Below are 16,950 nucleotides of genomic sequence, written 5' to 3'. Positions count from 1 at the left end.
TCATTTCAATCATGTAAAGCTACTGATATTTTACAAATGGTTGCAATTTTTAGATACACAACCTCATGCTCGAAGAGCAGGTTTTCAATAGAAATTAGGTGACAGATAATTTAAAAATTTATCAAAAATGTATTTTTTGAATGGTTGAACAATTGGTTCCAAATAAGGCAGAAAATTCCATAGCTTCCCAAAATTGTATTCAATGCTTAAATATAATACGTAGTGTTATGAGCGCTACATGTGACCGTCATGAAAAATGGGAGGATTTTGAATATTAGTATAATTTATCCATGGAACAACCCATGCATGATGCAGTCCCCGTTAGTTATCGAATTTAAGATATATACTTTTGTTTATAGTGATATAGCTGGAATATAACCATGTCAGGAATATGATTATGATGATTGTTTAACATAAAATGATTGACATTTGTCAAACGAGTACTTTTCCATATTGAGATACTGCTCTGGAACAGCATTAATTAAAACAAAATCAGACATTTTGAAAACATGTATATATCTATAACATGATGTACCGGTATAATGAATGTATAAAATTTGAACATAATCAGTCACAGCATGTCAGAGATATGGCTCTAGAAGCCCATTTATTAAAACAATATGGCCACCAGTCAGCCATTTTGAATCCGATGTGGAAAATAAAATGACTTGCATCTGGAACCCGTAATGTCTAATGTATGTACTAAGTCTGAACGAAATCCATCCAGAAATGCTTGGTATTTGGTGATTTTTTTTAGCACAAAAATGGTCACCATTCGGCCATTTTGAATAAGATCGTCAAACCAATATATCTGTACATCTATGACATGATGTATAATGAATATTTAAAATTTGAACATAATCAGCCAAAGCAAGTCAGAGATATGGCACTAGAACCACATTTATTAAAACAAAATGGCATCCAGCCGGCCATTTTAAATCTTATCTGAAAAACAAAATGATTTGCATCAAGGTCCAATAATGTCTAATGTATATACCAAGTTTGAACAAAATCCATCTGTAAACAGCCGAGAAATGCTTGATTTTGATGATTTTTCAGTAAGAAAATGGCTGCCATTCGGCCATCATGAATCAGGGGAGCATATGTATAATATTATGTATGTGTGAAGTTTGGATGTAATAGGTCCAGGCATGTCTAAGATATAGGTCCAGGAACATGGACGCACAAAGATCCATAAGTCCCTGTTTTAGGACTGCGTCCAAACAGGTACTAATAATGTGTTCACATGGAATGTCTGCTTTTTAGATTATCATGTTTTCTTGGAAATGAATAAATATGAATGACATGCATGTATGTGAATCATCACACAACAATTTTTGAATGACTGTGATCATTTTTTTATGCTGTAATGGTAGCAAACTACTTTAATGTTCAATGTTTGTACCAAGGTTGAATGAAATTCTTTCATATAAACCGGAGATGGAGTCCCAGAATGGCAGACATACTTTGATTATGATGAATTATTAGCATAAAAACGGCTTGAATTGGATCATGAAATGGATGGATGTGCATATGTATTCCCAGATGTATGAGTGAATTGAATGTAATCAGCCCAGACTTGTTCAAGATACACACATGCAGAGAGTCAATTGCCAGAACAGAGACTAATACAATGTACGGTAAGCAGATTTGATTTCTGCCAATTTCTTTACTTTGTTACTCATGTTCAAATTTGGTTCAGATCAAACATGGTGGAATGTGATGACAGTGACACTTCAAATTTAAATCCCAATTTTTTATCAAAATCCTGCCAAAAAATGTATATGAAACAAGATTCTACTGTATTTAACAATGGTAAGCAAAAGAATAATTAATATACAACCACATATATAAAAGCATGTACATGTTACAATACTTTTTAGTGATACAAAAATGGAAACATTATAAAAATATTAATAAGGGTATTGTAATCATTTTGCAGGACGCCATCAATTTTTTGTATACCTTTATAATTTGATTTGAACCCAAAGGCTCATTGGTAGACGCTTGTTTGTAAACAATGACATGCTATGGCCATCTGACACATGCGTAGATGACGACTCCCTCACTTTAAGATATTCAGGATTAGATCAATTTCACAGTTATGCAAATCAACTCATACAATATACAATCCTCAGGAAATTATAATCATATAATTATCATCATGTACATGTAGTAAAATTGAAGATTATGTTCACCTTCCCTGACAATCAATAACGTAATACATGATGTGCAATATGTATTAAGTAACTTAGATAAGTAATAACAAACAAAAGACTCTTGATTATGGTACTAAAACAATTGTGAGATAACAGAACTGTAGACAGTTTTCTCATGCTAAATGGCTAATATTACTATCAACAACCAGGGACATCAAAAAACAGATCACACAAATAACATATGTATGTGGCAGTATAGTAATCTCAAAATATATACAACAAATTAAAAATATACAGATAAAATTGTCAAAATGAAATAAATTGTCAAATTATTTTTTTTCTAAAATTATTGCATGCAATATCTCTCAATATTTGGCAGACAAAATAATGCTGTACGAGTTTCAGTGACTTGGTTAAAGACTCTATTCAAACTTACATATGTGTCAAGTAATGAATAAAGAATGAATTACAAGAAATCAGAAATATGGGAACCTATCACTACAATAGTGAAACACATGCGAGTGATATATATATATATATATATATATATATATATATATATACAATACAAATACAGTAGTAATAATAACGGCAAGACATTGGAGTGCCAGTCATCACACAAAACACATTCAAATTTGTATTTTACACATGGGCCTATCAAAAACAAAGAAGTGCGACAATTTTGGAACTTCACAAAAGTCATTGGTAAATAACAGTTTTGTACTCAAAGTTTTATTTGTGTAAAAGACTAATTATTAACTATAGAGGGGGCTAGACAGAGCTTGTTTTTGTGAGCTGGGACAATTACAATTTGAACATCTTTATGCTAGGGCATTATGCATTCCCAAAATTATTTTCAATGCAAGCTCCATCAAACCACCTGTAACTTGGTCAACCACCAAAAAAATATGAGTCACTATACAGGTTCATAAGGTTTTCATTGTTGAAGAGTTTTGTATTTAGGATTATTAGACACCCCTCATAAGATCATTGGCCTAAAAACATTGGTCATTAAATCAGTAAAACTGTGCCAGAAATTGTAAAATTTATCCATAATTTACTAAAATTATTCCAAAACACAAGTAGTTAAGAGTTGGGAATGTTATATTCTTAAGGTATTTGAAAAGAAACAATGAAATGTATTCATACATACATTGTATAAGTATTTGCTAAAAAAATAAAAGCTGGCAAGCTGCTAACAAACACAGCACATGTAGGAATTTTGTAATTATAGCCAATGTAACCCTGCTATGACTAGAAAAACATAAATTTGCGACAGAGTTCATACACATCATACAAAGAGCCTGTTCCAGTTTCAGTTATCAAATGAGATCATGCAGAACACAGTGGTGTATGCATGTAAAAGTTCTGGAGAGATAGCATTGGGTAATGGGTGGCTGCCATCAGGGCGCTTGCCACACTTCAATTGTTCACACCCAACTTCACCATTCCCAAAAAAACCAAAGAGTGGAGTATTGGGGAAAATACTTTTAAATGCTTCACTTTCCACGTTGCGTTGATTGTAATGTTCAGTTCCTCGTCCAATGCAAGCAAACATGAATGCTATAGTTTTCTTCTCAGATAACCCAACGCTCTTCAGTTTCAACAGTTCTCGTTTAGCGTGGTCTGGATGTGTAACTCTGGAATTTAACACGACAGATGCCGCTTTTACGTTGGGTCCGGAAAACACCAAACCAAGTATCCCAGTCTTCTTCTCCTCTCTAATGAAAATAAATATTATTATTATACATCCCGTAACACCATAAGTTACAGCGTGCCGTAATTTTGCGGTATTTTACAGGTATTTTCATCCTACCATATTAGTAAATGCAAATTCCAAATATGGAATGATTACGCATGTAAGCATCCTCTAATAATAAAAACAAGCATGGCTGCCATCAGGGTTTGACCGGACTCCACACAAAGAAGTTTGCTGATTCTGTTCTAAACCTTTTAGATTTCGGCATTCCCATAATATGTCTTTGGAAGGAAAAGATGTATAATAATAAGGTTATTACAAGGATACCTCAAAGTACTCAGACAGTACACAGTCGCATCGATCTCCACTGCGTGTTGGTCGATACTTCCGCTGTACTGACTCTGTGCATACTTTGAGGTATCCTTGTAATAACCTCATAATATACATGCAGCTCAAACATTCAGCTAAAATGTCAATCTCTTCCACGTTTTAAAAGGCAATAAGCTGTTATTATATTTAAAAAATTGGCATATTTTTCACCTAATTTGTCCATGCATATCCGTTTGATTAGATAAAAGTAATTTTTGATTAGATAAAAGTAATGGCCATAGCGTGTCATTGTTTACAAACAAGCATCTACCCATGAGCCTTTGCATTTTCAGCATGTGTTATTATCGTCGCTTGGGACTCCCGAGCATGCGCACGTGACGATGCTCTCGCTTTCAGTCTGTAGCAATAATCTTTTATACAACATATATCAAAGTGTTATTACACTACACTAACCTTTCTAAAGTTCTTGGAGTGACAAGATCATTAGCATATGCACCAGAGATCACAATATCGTGGTTCTTTTTGTTATAAACATCAGCAAGATGATTGACAAGCTGACCCATGGCATGGAATGCAAACCGATTGAATCCAATGATAAGGATACATTTGACATCTTCGTTTTCAGGAATTCCGGTAGTTTTCCAAATGTTATCACGATGAGATCCTTGCATGAACTCATTTTTTGGGACTCTGAAGATGTGGATATTGACGCCATTCATTTTAGGGAATAGTACACAGGCACAGCTTGTCTGCTGGTCTTCTGATTCTGATATGTATTTAAGATCCCGAGAGGTACCTGCGATGAAAAGATACACATGTAAAGATTATGTCTCTGGAAGCACTGTGGAAGATACCCCATGTACAGATTTTGAAGATTTCAATTTAGGAAATAAAAAAAATTCAGTAATAAGTAGATAGAAAGCACATATATACACTTTCATTCTCCACGCAGGAACCATGGTAGAAGGAATACCTCCCAATCAAGATGATAAAATATCTACTGTCCAATTGATTTAACGTGGTGCGGGTATGAGGATTTATGTTTCTGACTGTGTCTGTTCCCGATATTGAATGTTGCTGTTATCTCGTCTGAAATTTTTTTTTGTACAAACTGCTAGTTCTAACAGTACATACACACAGTACATTTTGTCATAGAAACTATATTTCGTCACTAGGTGACGAGACTATATGACCATCATGATATTGCTATCATAATGGCAAGTTAATGATGGTGTTATCACAGCATGTAAACCTTAATCAACATTCCCACAAAGTTGCATAAATTAGTGAAACTACCTTGCCCAGTGGATTGAAACTGTATTTTCAGTGTTCAGTCCCATGCAGAATTTTAAGGACGTATCATTCAACCACAACACTAATAGTGATTTGTACTGTGATGTTACTACACATACAATTCAGAATATAAAACTGTGTACCCAGTACTGTTCATACTTGATTATCCATGGTACTTACTGACAACTCCAGGTGTACTGAATCCCACCAGTTGGCAATCTGATGGCAGTATCTGGTGTAAATATGCTTCTATGCTGTTACCAGCATATGCACCATTTTCAGGAAATAAAGCATTTGCATCTGGTTCCATGAACAGCAAAGCAAGCTTAGGTATACTACTACATGACTGTCAAAATAAAACAATAAAGTAAATTAATATGTGTAAATTTATCAATACCGGTATGTAGTATAAATCAGCAACATACCATTAAAGTTAACCATATACTGGGTATTACTGAAATTTTATCAATATTTGCAATCAATATCAATATTTGTAGCAACAGGCAATACAATAGACTTGTTTTTACCGATAGGCATTGTTCAAGTTCTTTGTCATAAGTGAAGATGTCATCATCATCTTGATACTGAGCATCGTATACAGCCCATGTAAACTGCTGTCGAGATTTCATTATTCTATCAGCAATACTTTTCCAGCATTTGCATACCCTGAAACAACAACAACAAAAACAACAAATAAATTAACATACAGGCAAACTTGTGTTAGTGACCATCTCAATATAAAGACTGCCTATAGTGACCACTTTTGGGCAGTTCGAAAGAAAGAGCAACCTGTTTATAAAGACCACAGGTTTGTGACCACCCTTTCAGCAATATTTTTGCAGATTTGCCTTTGTTTGGAGACTAAAATAGTAATTATCATTCTGTTTATAAAACTATTTTTTCCTCTAGTCAAGCTTATTTAATCTTGATCAACAAATGTGTTTTTTAGCAACAGTGCCATCTCATTATTTTCTGGAAAAAAATTATGTCAAATATACCAGTTGGTGATGCATTAAAATAATAATCCAACCTTTATTTAAAGACTATTATATATTTATAGTCTATAAAGACTATTTTAATAAAGTCCAATGGGCGGTTTGACTGTATATGTAATAGAATAAACTTCACTTTGCAGATACATGTATTTGGGTTACCTTGCTGGCATAGTGTAAATAATGTAGATAGTGCATGTACAGTAATGTGTATGTTCAGAAAGCAAAACAGCATGAAATAAAAGCTGTGTTTAACACTAATATATATGTATACACACAAGTGCAAAATGCTTTGCAAACGGTCATTCTCCACTTTGAAAATGGACTGCAGTATATTTGTTATACTATAAGTATTCGTCTGCATTCTGAAATTGGTCACGTTGATTGGTCACGTTTTAAAGAATAAATTATTTATTTATGTCATTCAAATGCCCTTATTTGCATAAGTTACCGAAAATAACGCTAAACAAAATCTCAATTGGCGCCATTGCCAATCGTGTCTCATAAATCCTGTGTGCATGAAATTGAATCCATTAATTTTTCGTTTAATATTTTGCTTGAAGTTTAACATTGGCAAGGTGGAAAGTTTGTTTTCGTTTCGAATGTTTGTTGAGTCAGATGACCAACATACAAAACACCCAAAAAGTATTTTTCAGCAAAAATTAATTCCACCTAAAATAAAGTATGTTACAGTATACTGATCATCTTTCTAGTAGTTTGTTTTGACAAGGGAGTAAATTTGTTGTGATCGTATCAAAATTACAATGCATCATTTCATCAGCGTTCTTTGATGCGACAAAATAATGCACACTAAATCCATTCGCCTCCTGGTCAGAAAACATCTCATTGCTGATAAAGTTACCATCCAATTTTACTCAAACAACGAAAATACTCTGGTTTCAAGGTGTTTTATCTATCTACTGACACAACAATCTTGACTACTACAGTAATTGACATTGATTTACTGCAACTTTGAAAATGTAACATTAAGAGCGAACAGAAATACAACAACAGCAAACGCCTACATGATTCTGTGGTGTTGGAAATCCCAGTCAGTTTAAAATATACCAATATGTAATTTATTGCTTATTCAAGAGGATGACATTTGATACTAGTACTGACATCATGTCTTACATGATTGGCTGTTTTTCAAAGGCAAATTGCACAGCAAAAGTAATGGAGCCTATTTTTAGTAGCAAAGCAGAGAAACAGATGGAGGAAGCTGGGGTAATATGTATCCCAGTTATTTAAAACAATGTTTGGGCAACAATGGTGGATTAGATCATGGAGGTATAAACCTCCATGATTAGATTTAGTGTTCTGCATGAGGGATATTACAGGGCGCCGTCCCTGTTATTTGAAATTGGCACCCTGTTTAAATCATCAACAATACTGTAGAATACTTTATTTTCGCTTGGAATTTATTTTCGCTATTTTCGCTGAAGGGATGATTCCGTGAAAATAAAATCCAGCGAATATACTTTTTTTCCTATATTTCACATTAAACTCATGAAAAATCAGTGAAAATAAATTCCAAGCAAAACGCCCAAAAAGCCTTTTCAGCGAAAATTAATTCCAGCGAAAATAAAGTATTCCACAGTATTTCGTCAATACTTCTTAGAATTATTTACAATACAGACCATCATTATTGTAGCAAAGTGATAACAACACTGAACAAAAAGTAATTGCAAAATTTTAACCCAATTACAAATTTTTTTTTAACATGTTGCCAAGAAAAGTTATTACCCATATTTTTACTACCATCGTAATGACAAAAATAAAATAATACAAAAAAAAAACATCATCACTGTTCGGAAATTTTTGGAGGATTGTGTCAGTATGACACAGCATTCTCATTACATTACGTATTCGCTGACGGTATCCTACTCGACCCCAAAACACCTTTCCTAAAATAGCACCCCCTTTTAAGTTACCTATGGATATGCTAATGTTGGTATATTTGTCTAATCTGGGATTATTTATTCAGACTTAACCTGTCAGATCAAATGACATTTCATAATGGTGAAAATTGCTTTGTATCAAGAGTTTGTGTATGATCAAAACCGTTCCACAACAAAAGATCTTGTCTTTGACTGTTTTGCCACAGACCCTAATAATTTTTACAACGTAAATTCAGGCGGTATGTAAATAATATTGTGCATATGTAATTGTAAAAGTGTTGTTGAAGTCAATGACGACGCAATTCATTTCGCAAATTTATTTTCCTGGAAGAGTTGTGTTGTAATATTCCGCCTAATCTGGCATATACAGTAAAACCTGTCAAAACCGACCATGACTGGGACTGGGATCTATGGTCGGTTTTCAGAGGGAGTCGGTTTATTCAGGGTGGGCGTGACTTTGGTTGAAACAACAATTACATGTGCTGTAAACACGGGACAAATGAAAGACATCGGAGATTGTCTCCGGTGATTCTACATGTATTTACAATGTGCATTTATTGTATTGTTTCAATAAAATAATTTACCAAACAAGACAAAAATATTATGGTATGTACATGACATCAATTAACATTAAAATAACTATTCGAACAGACCGGGTAAGTATTGCGTATCGTAACTGAAGGCGTCCATTTTGGATGACATCACTATGTAAGTTCACGTGAGCTACATGTAATTATCATAATTTATGCAGACAGTCGATTTTGCTGTTAAGTCAATCACAGTCCCTCAACTGTGAGTCAATGAATCAATTTATGATGTAAAAAAATCATCAAGTTTTGACTACTTTAAAGAACATCTTTTTTTCAACCATTTTGTTTTCCGTTCGAATTATGAAATTTTGGATATCTGTCAAGTAACTGGAGTCTTTGTTCTGTAATCTTGTCAACATGTCTAGCACATCGCCATGCGTCAAGTCACTGTCGTTGTGGGGGTCAATAATTTGACTGTCGTTGCAATTTATGTCATTGTTGTCTATAGATTCATGGTTTTCTTTGTCTGCAATAAAATTCTCAACAATCTGTTGCTCCCACTCGCCATCATACATTGCTTCAGTCAGTATACGTTCATCAAAGTGGAGGTATTCTACAACGCTACACTGTGTTTGCGGGTCTGCAACTTGCTAAATAAGGTTTCCGAATTCTTTGTTGTCGTCTGCTTCTTCGTCATCATAAATTTCAATCTTGAAGCCCCCTTTACGGAAACATTCGAAAGCACAAAATTGTCGATCAGAATTGTTATGGAAAGAAGAAAACTCAATGTCTTTTGAGCGTTGAAGAAGTGATAATGCAGTGTGCTTCACCGCAATTGAAGGTGATGACCCCGATCATTTGTTTATATCCGGGGTCATTATACAGACACCACGCGATGCGTGGGCGTGTGGTGTGAAAAATGTAATCAGTTGCCATTGTTTTACACGGGACGTTACTTGTAGTGTGAGATTTGGTATTGTTTCTGTGACGTTTGCGGAATTTGGACACAATGCACACTTTTTAGGCCGGGCAGACCGAATTACTAGACAGCGGATGTGGTGCAACTGGTCGGATGGTTGATGTATTCAGTGTGAATATTGGACTTCGGACCGATCAATGCGATCGGTGTTCGGAGTAAACAGTGGTCGGATTTCACAGGTTGTTTTAACATAGGCGTCTATGGAGAAATTTCGGGGCTACATAAATTGGTCGGTTCTGACAGTAGGTCGGTTTATCCAGGGGTCGGTTTTGACAGGTTTTACTGTAATGAACAATAATCATTTGGTTAATTTTTCAAGGGAATAAAATGGAAACAACGTTAAAAAAAAATTATTCAACTTTTTTGAGGTGGTCTTTGGGTATACACCCACCACTGTTGGAATAAATAAACAAAAATAAAATGCAGTAAAGTACATACAGTAAATGCATGAAGCTCAAGAATCAGTAACACAAATTAAGAATTCAGTAAATTGTATTCTAGGGTACTAGAACATTGTTGTCGTTGTCACTGGCTTTTGTGACTTACTGGACTTCACAGGAACAGGCAATGACAAGTTTCTATAGTTACGTAAGCGCACTGTTGTTGTTATTATTATGTAAATCATGAGTGTTTTAATTAGGACAATTCCATGTAAACAAATAAATAGAAAGTGTAAGTGTAATTGCATTCATTCAAAGCAAGAACAGCTATCAACCAGAGTTTAAAACATAGTATTATTAGAATTCAGCAAATTATATTCATTTTTATACATGAATTTAATTTAACTTTCGAGTTATGCTCCAGTCAATGTCAACTCCGACCCCTCCCACCTCGGGCGATACAGGACAAATGTGGGGCATTAGACAGGGTTTACCGCCAAACTGTGCCCGTGGAGGTGGGGTAATAGCCGTGTTTCGTGTCCCGTCATCGCTAGCATCGCTAGTACTCTGCTGATAGCAAGCATCTTGCCCTAGGAGGTGGGGCATTTCGCAAATTTTACAACAATAATTTCCAAATCCCCCACTAAACCCCGAGGTGGGGAGGGTAGGGGTTGACATTGACTGGAGCATTATTTTAACTCAAAACTATCGCGTATTATACTAGTAGTTTTGCAATATGCATATAGCATAGTGTATTTTACATAACGCTATTATGTTATATGTTATTCATGTGTTGTTACCTACTATGACTTACTATGGTGCACACATAGACTGACTGACCTTCCCAAATGAGAGTGGTACACTGGGTACTTATAGTATCTATTTTCATTTCTGTCGGCCATCAGACAGTCTGCTGGGGGTACAGTCACTTCGCCCAAAATACACTTCGCCCGAACTCTTTCGCCTGATTACCAGTTCGCCAGTTTTCCTTTTCGCCTGATTTATTGATGTTACACACTAGGCCTACTGGGGGTTTCAATTCGAAATGTACATCTGGTAAAATGCATAAAATCTACCATATGATCGCATTTTAGTCAGGGTTTTCTTGCCGATGCAAACACTGCAACTGATGTCCGCCATTGCGGGTAGTCATCCCCATTCACAATAGAGGGGTGGCCGACAGGCAATGGGACAAGTATGCATCGACCATCATACACAGATTTTTCACTTGTTTCGACATCGGTGTTTGAATAAAATACTTTCACAGTGGTGTCGTTAGCAGAATAATTTCAATCCGCGCATTTTATGCAAAGATTGACCATTGACGGAACCTTTGTACGCCCTCCGGTGTTGGGAACTTGGAACACTAAGTAGTACAGTACCTAAAGCCAACCTCGGCGTTTATCAATCTAATGAAACTCGCAAATCACGACGTCGTTACCGTATTTTTAAAGTTTTAAATACAATTTATATAGTACCAATAATATATTATTTCCTCTTGTTTTACAGTCAGAGAAATGGTTAATGTTAAATGTAACTGGGAATTACCAATATTCAATAATACGCAACATTTGGTACTTGGAATTATGACTCATTGTTTCCTCCCGATACACAAATGGTATGACCCACACAAAATGGCCGCAACGGCATAAAATTACGTTACAACCCCGTTGTAAACTTCACGTTCGTCACCTTATAAAAACAAATTTCGACTTCTACGTTATCTTGTTTTGACTACACGTAAATACCAAACATACGAGGAATCAGGCGAACTGGCAATCGGGCGAAATGGTAATCGGGCGAACAGGTAATCGGGCGAAACCGTTCGGGCGAAGTGGTAATTGGGCGAAATGCCGCCAATTCGTCTGCTGTCTGCTGGCAGTCGCCGCAATGTTCGGGAGCCCAAACGCGTTTCCCCTAAGACCACACACTACATACAACATACAATTCCTCTCTATACATTGTTCAAATACTCATCTGACTATCAAACATTACCAAATGGAGAATTGTTTATTAATGTTTTCTCTAGTGTAGACAAATATATTTGTAGTATTTTAGCTAATTTTGTTTTTCAGATTTTAAAATTATTTTAGTTTAGTTGTGATACTGTATATTTCTTACGTTGAACTTTACTCGAGCATTGTTGTTGTGTACGTTCCAAATAAAATATCCTATCCTACAACTCGATACAATACACTTACCGAGCACTGGTATTAAGTGATCTTGCCGGCAGCAGAGACAAAATAGCCTCGATAATTTCAGGCATAGAGGTGAGAATCCACGCAGATTGACAGACACAAATTTCCGTAGACGCCATCTTTGTATAATAAACATCACGTGATAGAGCATGACCTTTTGCACTGTGAATGACCTGGCAGAGCTCCAGAAGTACCAGCTTCAATATTATATGCGGAATTTTATATTACATTTCGCGAAAAGTGTAATAATCACCGCCATGTAATTTATTTAATTAAGATTATAGCTCTGGATTTCGCTGGTGTCTGTTTTTGACGTTTTCTGTTGCATCGGCAGTCTGATTCGTTCGTCTATTGGTAATCGCGAAACCCTAGGATTTACCAATAGACGAACGAATCAGATTACCGATGAAACAGAAAACGCCAAAAATAGACACCAGCGAAATCCGGAGCTACAGACCTGCAGCTCGCAAATTAAGGGCGTGGCCTGGCAAATGGTAAACACTTATCGAGTTTATGAATACATTATCCGACAATGGCTTGCACTATCGGTGAATATGAAACGGGGCACACTTTCGTCGAGAGACCATTTCGTCGAAAGACCATTTCGTCGAATGACCAATTGCAACTTCAACATAGTTATTAGGCTGATATTCAATTTTATAGGTTTTCGCAAAATGTTTGATAATGTTCCACAAAACCTTATAATTCACAAACTTATGATATTTGCGACTTCACGTTCGCACATCCGGTTCACACGCCGTTAGACTACTAGTATTGTTTAGAATCAACAACTGACATATTTAGGGTGGAGATTATAAGCACATATTTCAGGAATTTGATAAATAGATTGTTTACTTATTGTATTTAATAGTGGCAACTTTGCAAGGCTTTAAAAGGGGAACCTTGCAAGCCCAGGGATTGCACCAAAGAATCACGGGACACTATTGTTTATGTTATTTACAAAGTTAATCTATCTTTTGTTATCCATTGTAATTTTAATCCAGAAAGTAAGTTTGTTGTGAGATTAGGCTTAACTGGAAGTGCCCCTTAACCGTGAGACACACCCCTGGTAATCACGTGATCGTGTCAACGACTGCAGCGATTGGCTGATCGCATGTTTACTCTGCCACGCCTTAGAGACTTGACTTTTCATATAAGGAGTTTATAACCTTTATTAAGAGAAGGAAGATGAAAAAATAAAGCTGGAATATCTGGGGACTAATGAACTAATGTGTGTTCATTTGGGTCGAATCTGATATCTCTACGCGTAAGCGGCATCAGCTAAGCGAGACGAAGTTCCCGTTCCCGAACCACATTCAGGGACCTTTACTGATGACTGGAGTATCTTGTTGGGAATGGCATATATTGCTAGGTAATGTAATGTTGTCAAATTCTGACAAAAATAGGACATCAGAAACGGTGCATACTCAACAAATAAAGTGAATTTAGCGGAAAGGGTAAATCGCTATGAAGACTCGGGCAAAAGGGCACTAGGGGGGAAATAACCCGGAAACAATTTGTCATTGGATGAACATATTATGGGGGAAATAAAAAACGTTTTCGTAGAACGTTTGGCAATCAAACAAATTGCTGTATATTTCCCTCGTTCGATCGTTTGAAATATGGGAGACAAGTTTGGTCGTTTCTGAACCAAGAAGGCCCTGGAGTCCCCCGAGTTGGTTCAGAGACAGGCAATTAAGTATATATGTAAGAACAGTAATTATTATAAGGAGCGTTTAGGCTACAAACCATGTGGTTTGTAATTCCATGATGTGGGTCATGCGTGACGAAAGTTTCGGGATAAGATTACCGTACACCGTACGATACCACGTGGTACGATACACTCGTACAGGGCTCATATCACTAATTGAATTTCCATAGACGACAATGTTAACATATGACGAGATTGCTATATGAAAATGACGAAGAAAGTTGAAAATATGGCTCAAAAATGGGAAATCAACGTGCCAGTAATCAACCATATGAAAAAAACTAACATGTTGGCCAGCTCAAACTCTTGCAAATCTCAGGTAAACAAGACACACCTACTGTATTTGGATTGCACCAAGAGAAATCACTGGAAAAACACCAAGATTAGAACATCCATTAACACACAGAATAAACCCACAGGTACACAGCCGCTAAGTAGTAAACAAAAGACCACATGTTGGTCTCACCTCTGACCCAGGTGATTACGCCCTCAAACAGGGAGCACCTGAGAAAAATAATATTTAAAAAATTTCATTGGCTCTTGCTGGGCATTTAAATTGAGAGCTACGAGCAGCCATTGGTTAATTAGTGGCATGAGACCTACATACTTAGTAGTATGAACACCGCCATCAGTGGTAACATACTAAATTCTATTTTTGTATTGCATCTCGAATGGTGGCGCACTCACGATTGCCAATACAAGAGTGATACAGGTGCTGTATTTGTGCGATGTGGACACTCCCTTTAGTTCAAGTTTACCACGGACAATAAATTGCTGCAATTTGAACGCGTATTGAAGTTGAAAGATCATGATCTTATAGAATTGTTCGACGAGTGATTGTGCGAATTCATGTGACAGGAAAGCAAAACTTAGATAGAATCACACCTTTGAGAAATAACAGTAATCAGTGTATTGCAATAATGACATCGCTTGTAGTGACCCCAACCCATTTCAGACATTGAATAATGCGCAAATCGATATTGAAAATGGGTATCGTGTTTTACGACATTTGAATATCTATTCATAGATTTATATGTTATTTCTAAGTGTGTGTTTTTTCCAAAGCAACCGACTGGATATATACCCCTACTTTAATAATTATTACTTAAACTATTTCAGATGATGTGACTAAATTGTACCAAGGCGTGGTTTGAAATGACAAGCTTTGCAGTGTATTTCAGTCTATTCTAGCCACAGTGTGCTTTCCATTTCAAGTGAACAAAGTACGTCGCGTGGGACCCATATCTTTGGCGACTTGCACGTATATTAAATATGATACTACTAGAATAACTAAGACTTTGCTTTGTGGATAGAATTTAAGCAGAAATCACTGCAACTAGAAGTTATTATGATAATTGCCGCGACTGGCATATAGTTCATCAGTATTGCCAGTATCAATGGGGTTGCAGCGGCTGTATTTTCTAGATTTTCAACTAACACTGTTAGATTTAAAAAAAATAGACAGACCACTTTTTGTGTTACCCTTTGGTATGATATGTTCACAATACGCATTAATATTATAAAATTGACAAAATATTTTAAAGCAACAGACGTAGTGTATCAAATCTCAGCAGATGTAAGTTCTAATTTAGGAATTTTGACTCGGTGGTTTTTGAACTATCGATATATAACAACCTTATTATTTATTTTCTGTCGGTTAGAGAATATTTCCGCATTTTGACCCCGAAGACATGGTATTCCCGCCGACCATTGGGTTCAAGACTAACAACGACTATACACGCCCTCAAAGTTCAAGCTCGAACTTTCTTCCTCGCCATGACTGCACAAAAAATGAGTGACGACCGCAACTCCAAGTCTGTATTAAAGAGACCACTAAATAGCGAGTCGTGAAATTAAAAGATGAAGAATAAAATTACATTCTCGGGCATACATATTTCACCATCAGTCGCTCATTTTTTCACGATTCATAGTAGTAACCACTATCAGTGACCGACACCGATGACCACCTCGTCAATGTTGTGATTCACGAGGTTAATGACCGCAAATGACCTATGAACTTGTGAACAACTATAGTTCATGATCAGCTCAGTGATTGGTGAGTTTATTTTTTCCCAGCATTCCCCTCACTACATTATGACTTCCTGTGTTGCTTGTCAAAGAAACTGTGATCGCACTGGCTAGTAAAGCTGATTTCATTCGCCGCTATGGCCAAGCTCCTGAAGCATTTGCTCGGTAAAAAATCTCCACCACAGCCTCCGGAGCCAGACTACGATGCTGAAAACGGTGGACGGAGTTCGAGCTGGGAGTTTGAAACCGACGAAGATGCTCTACCAGATTACACGGATCCAGTCACGACACTTTCTTCTACGTGTGCGTCCCGATCAGCACCAACACAACAACAACAAACACACAACCTGAGGCCGAGACCTCACAGCTACGCAAGTGGTGGCGGCAGTTCAAGTCCCTTGTTTAGAAATAATGACGTTGGTGCAAAATTTAGGCCGAGTAAAGAATCGCCTGCTAAATTGAAAAAGGTGAGTTCTGGGGGTTATTGTCTCATCATGTCTGTTCATTCCCTCGTGGCGCGTACCATGTCAGAGACAAGATAAGAATCTATCACATGAATGTGCTAGTATGTCTTTGTTGGTGTATGATTGATCATAATATAGTAAGAACATTGGTTTGTACGTCACCGACAAACTCTCTAGTGCTCTCGTCATGCCCCGTTTGTTGTATATCTATCGTGTTATAATATTTCAAAATGGTCATACAAATATAATATAATATTTCCAAATCAAAGTTGAAACAAATTATGAA

The 16,950-nt window shown here is 36.4% G+C and overlaps 2 protein-coding genes across 2 annotated transcripts in view; one reads left to right on the top strand and one right to left on the bottom strand.

The window, feature by feature from the left end:
* Positions 1 to 1,636: 1,636 nt before the first annotated feature.
* LOC102801669 (F-box only protein 22-like) lies at positions 1,637 to 12,596 on the bottom strand. Its single transcript, XM_085507130.1, has 5 exons — positions 12,465 to 12,596; positions 6,009 to 6,147; positions 5,662 to 5,827; positions 4,642 to 4,984; positions 1,637 to 3,880 (listed from the first exon to the last, which is right to left on the bottom strand). Exons 1-5 carry the CDS (start codon positions 12,578 to 12,580, stop codon positions 3,475 to 3,477), a joined length of 1,170 nt encoding a protein of 389 aa, XP_085363256.1. The 5' UTR covers positions 12,581 to 12,596; the 3' UTR covers positions 1,637 to 3,474.
* A 3,659-nt stretch (positions 12,597 to 16,255) lies between these two features.
* Positions 16,256 to 16,950, top strand: part of LOC102801555 (SH2 domain-containing adapter protein F-like) — a 66,748-nt gene continuing 66,053 nt past the window's right edge. Inside the window, exon 1 of the mRNA XM_006816205.3 lies at positions 16,256 to 16,667. Coding sequence (XP_006816268.1) covers positions 16,338 to 16,667 — 330 coding nt within the window. The 5' untranslated portion in view covers positions 16,256 to 16,337. The remainder of the gene's footprint in view (positions 16,668 to 16,950) is intronic.

Source organism: Saccoglossus kowalevskii, chromosome 13 (genome assembly GCF_978046115.1).
Source record: "Saccoglossus kowalevskii chromosome 13, keSacKowa6.1, whole genome shotgun sequence".
Classification (NCBI taxonomy): Eukaryota; Metazoa; Hemichordata; class Enteropneusta; family Harrimaniidae; genus Saccoglossus; species Saccoglossus kowalevskii.
Note: the sequence above shows the minus strand (reverse complement) of the source record. Positions and strands in the feature narration are given on the sequence as shown.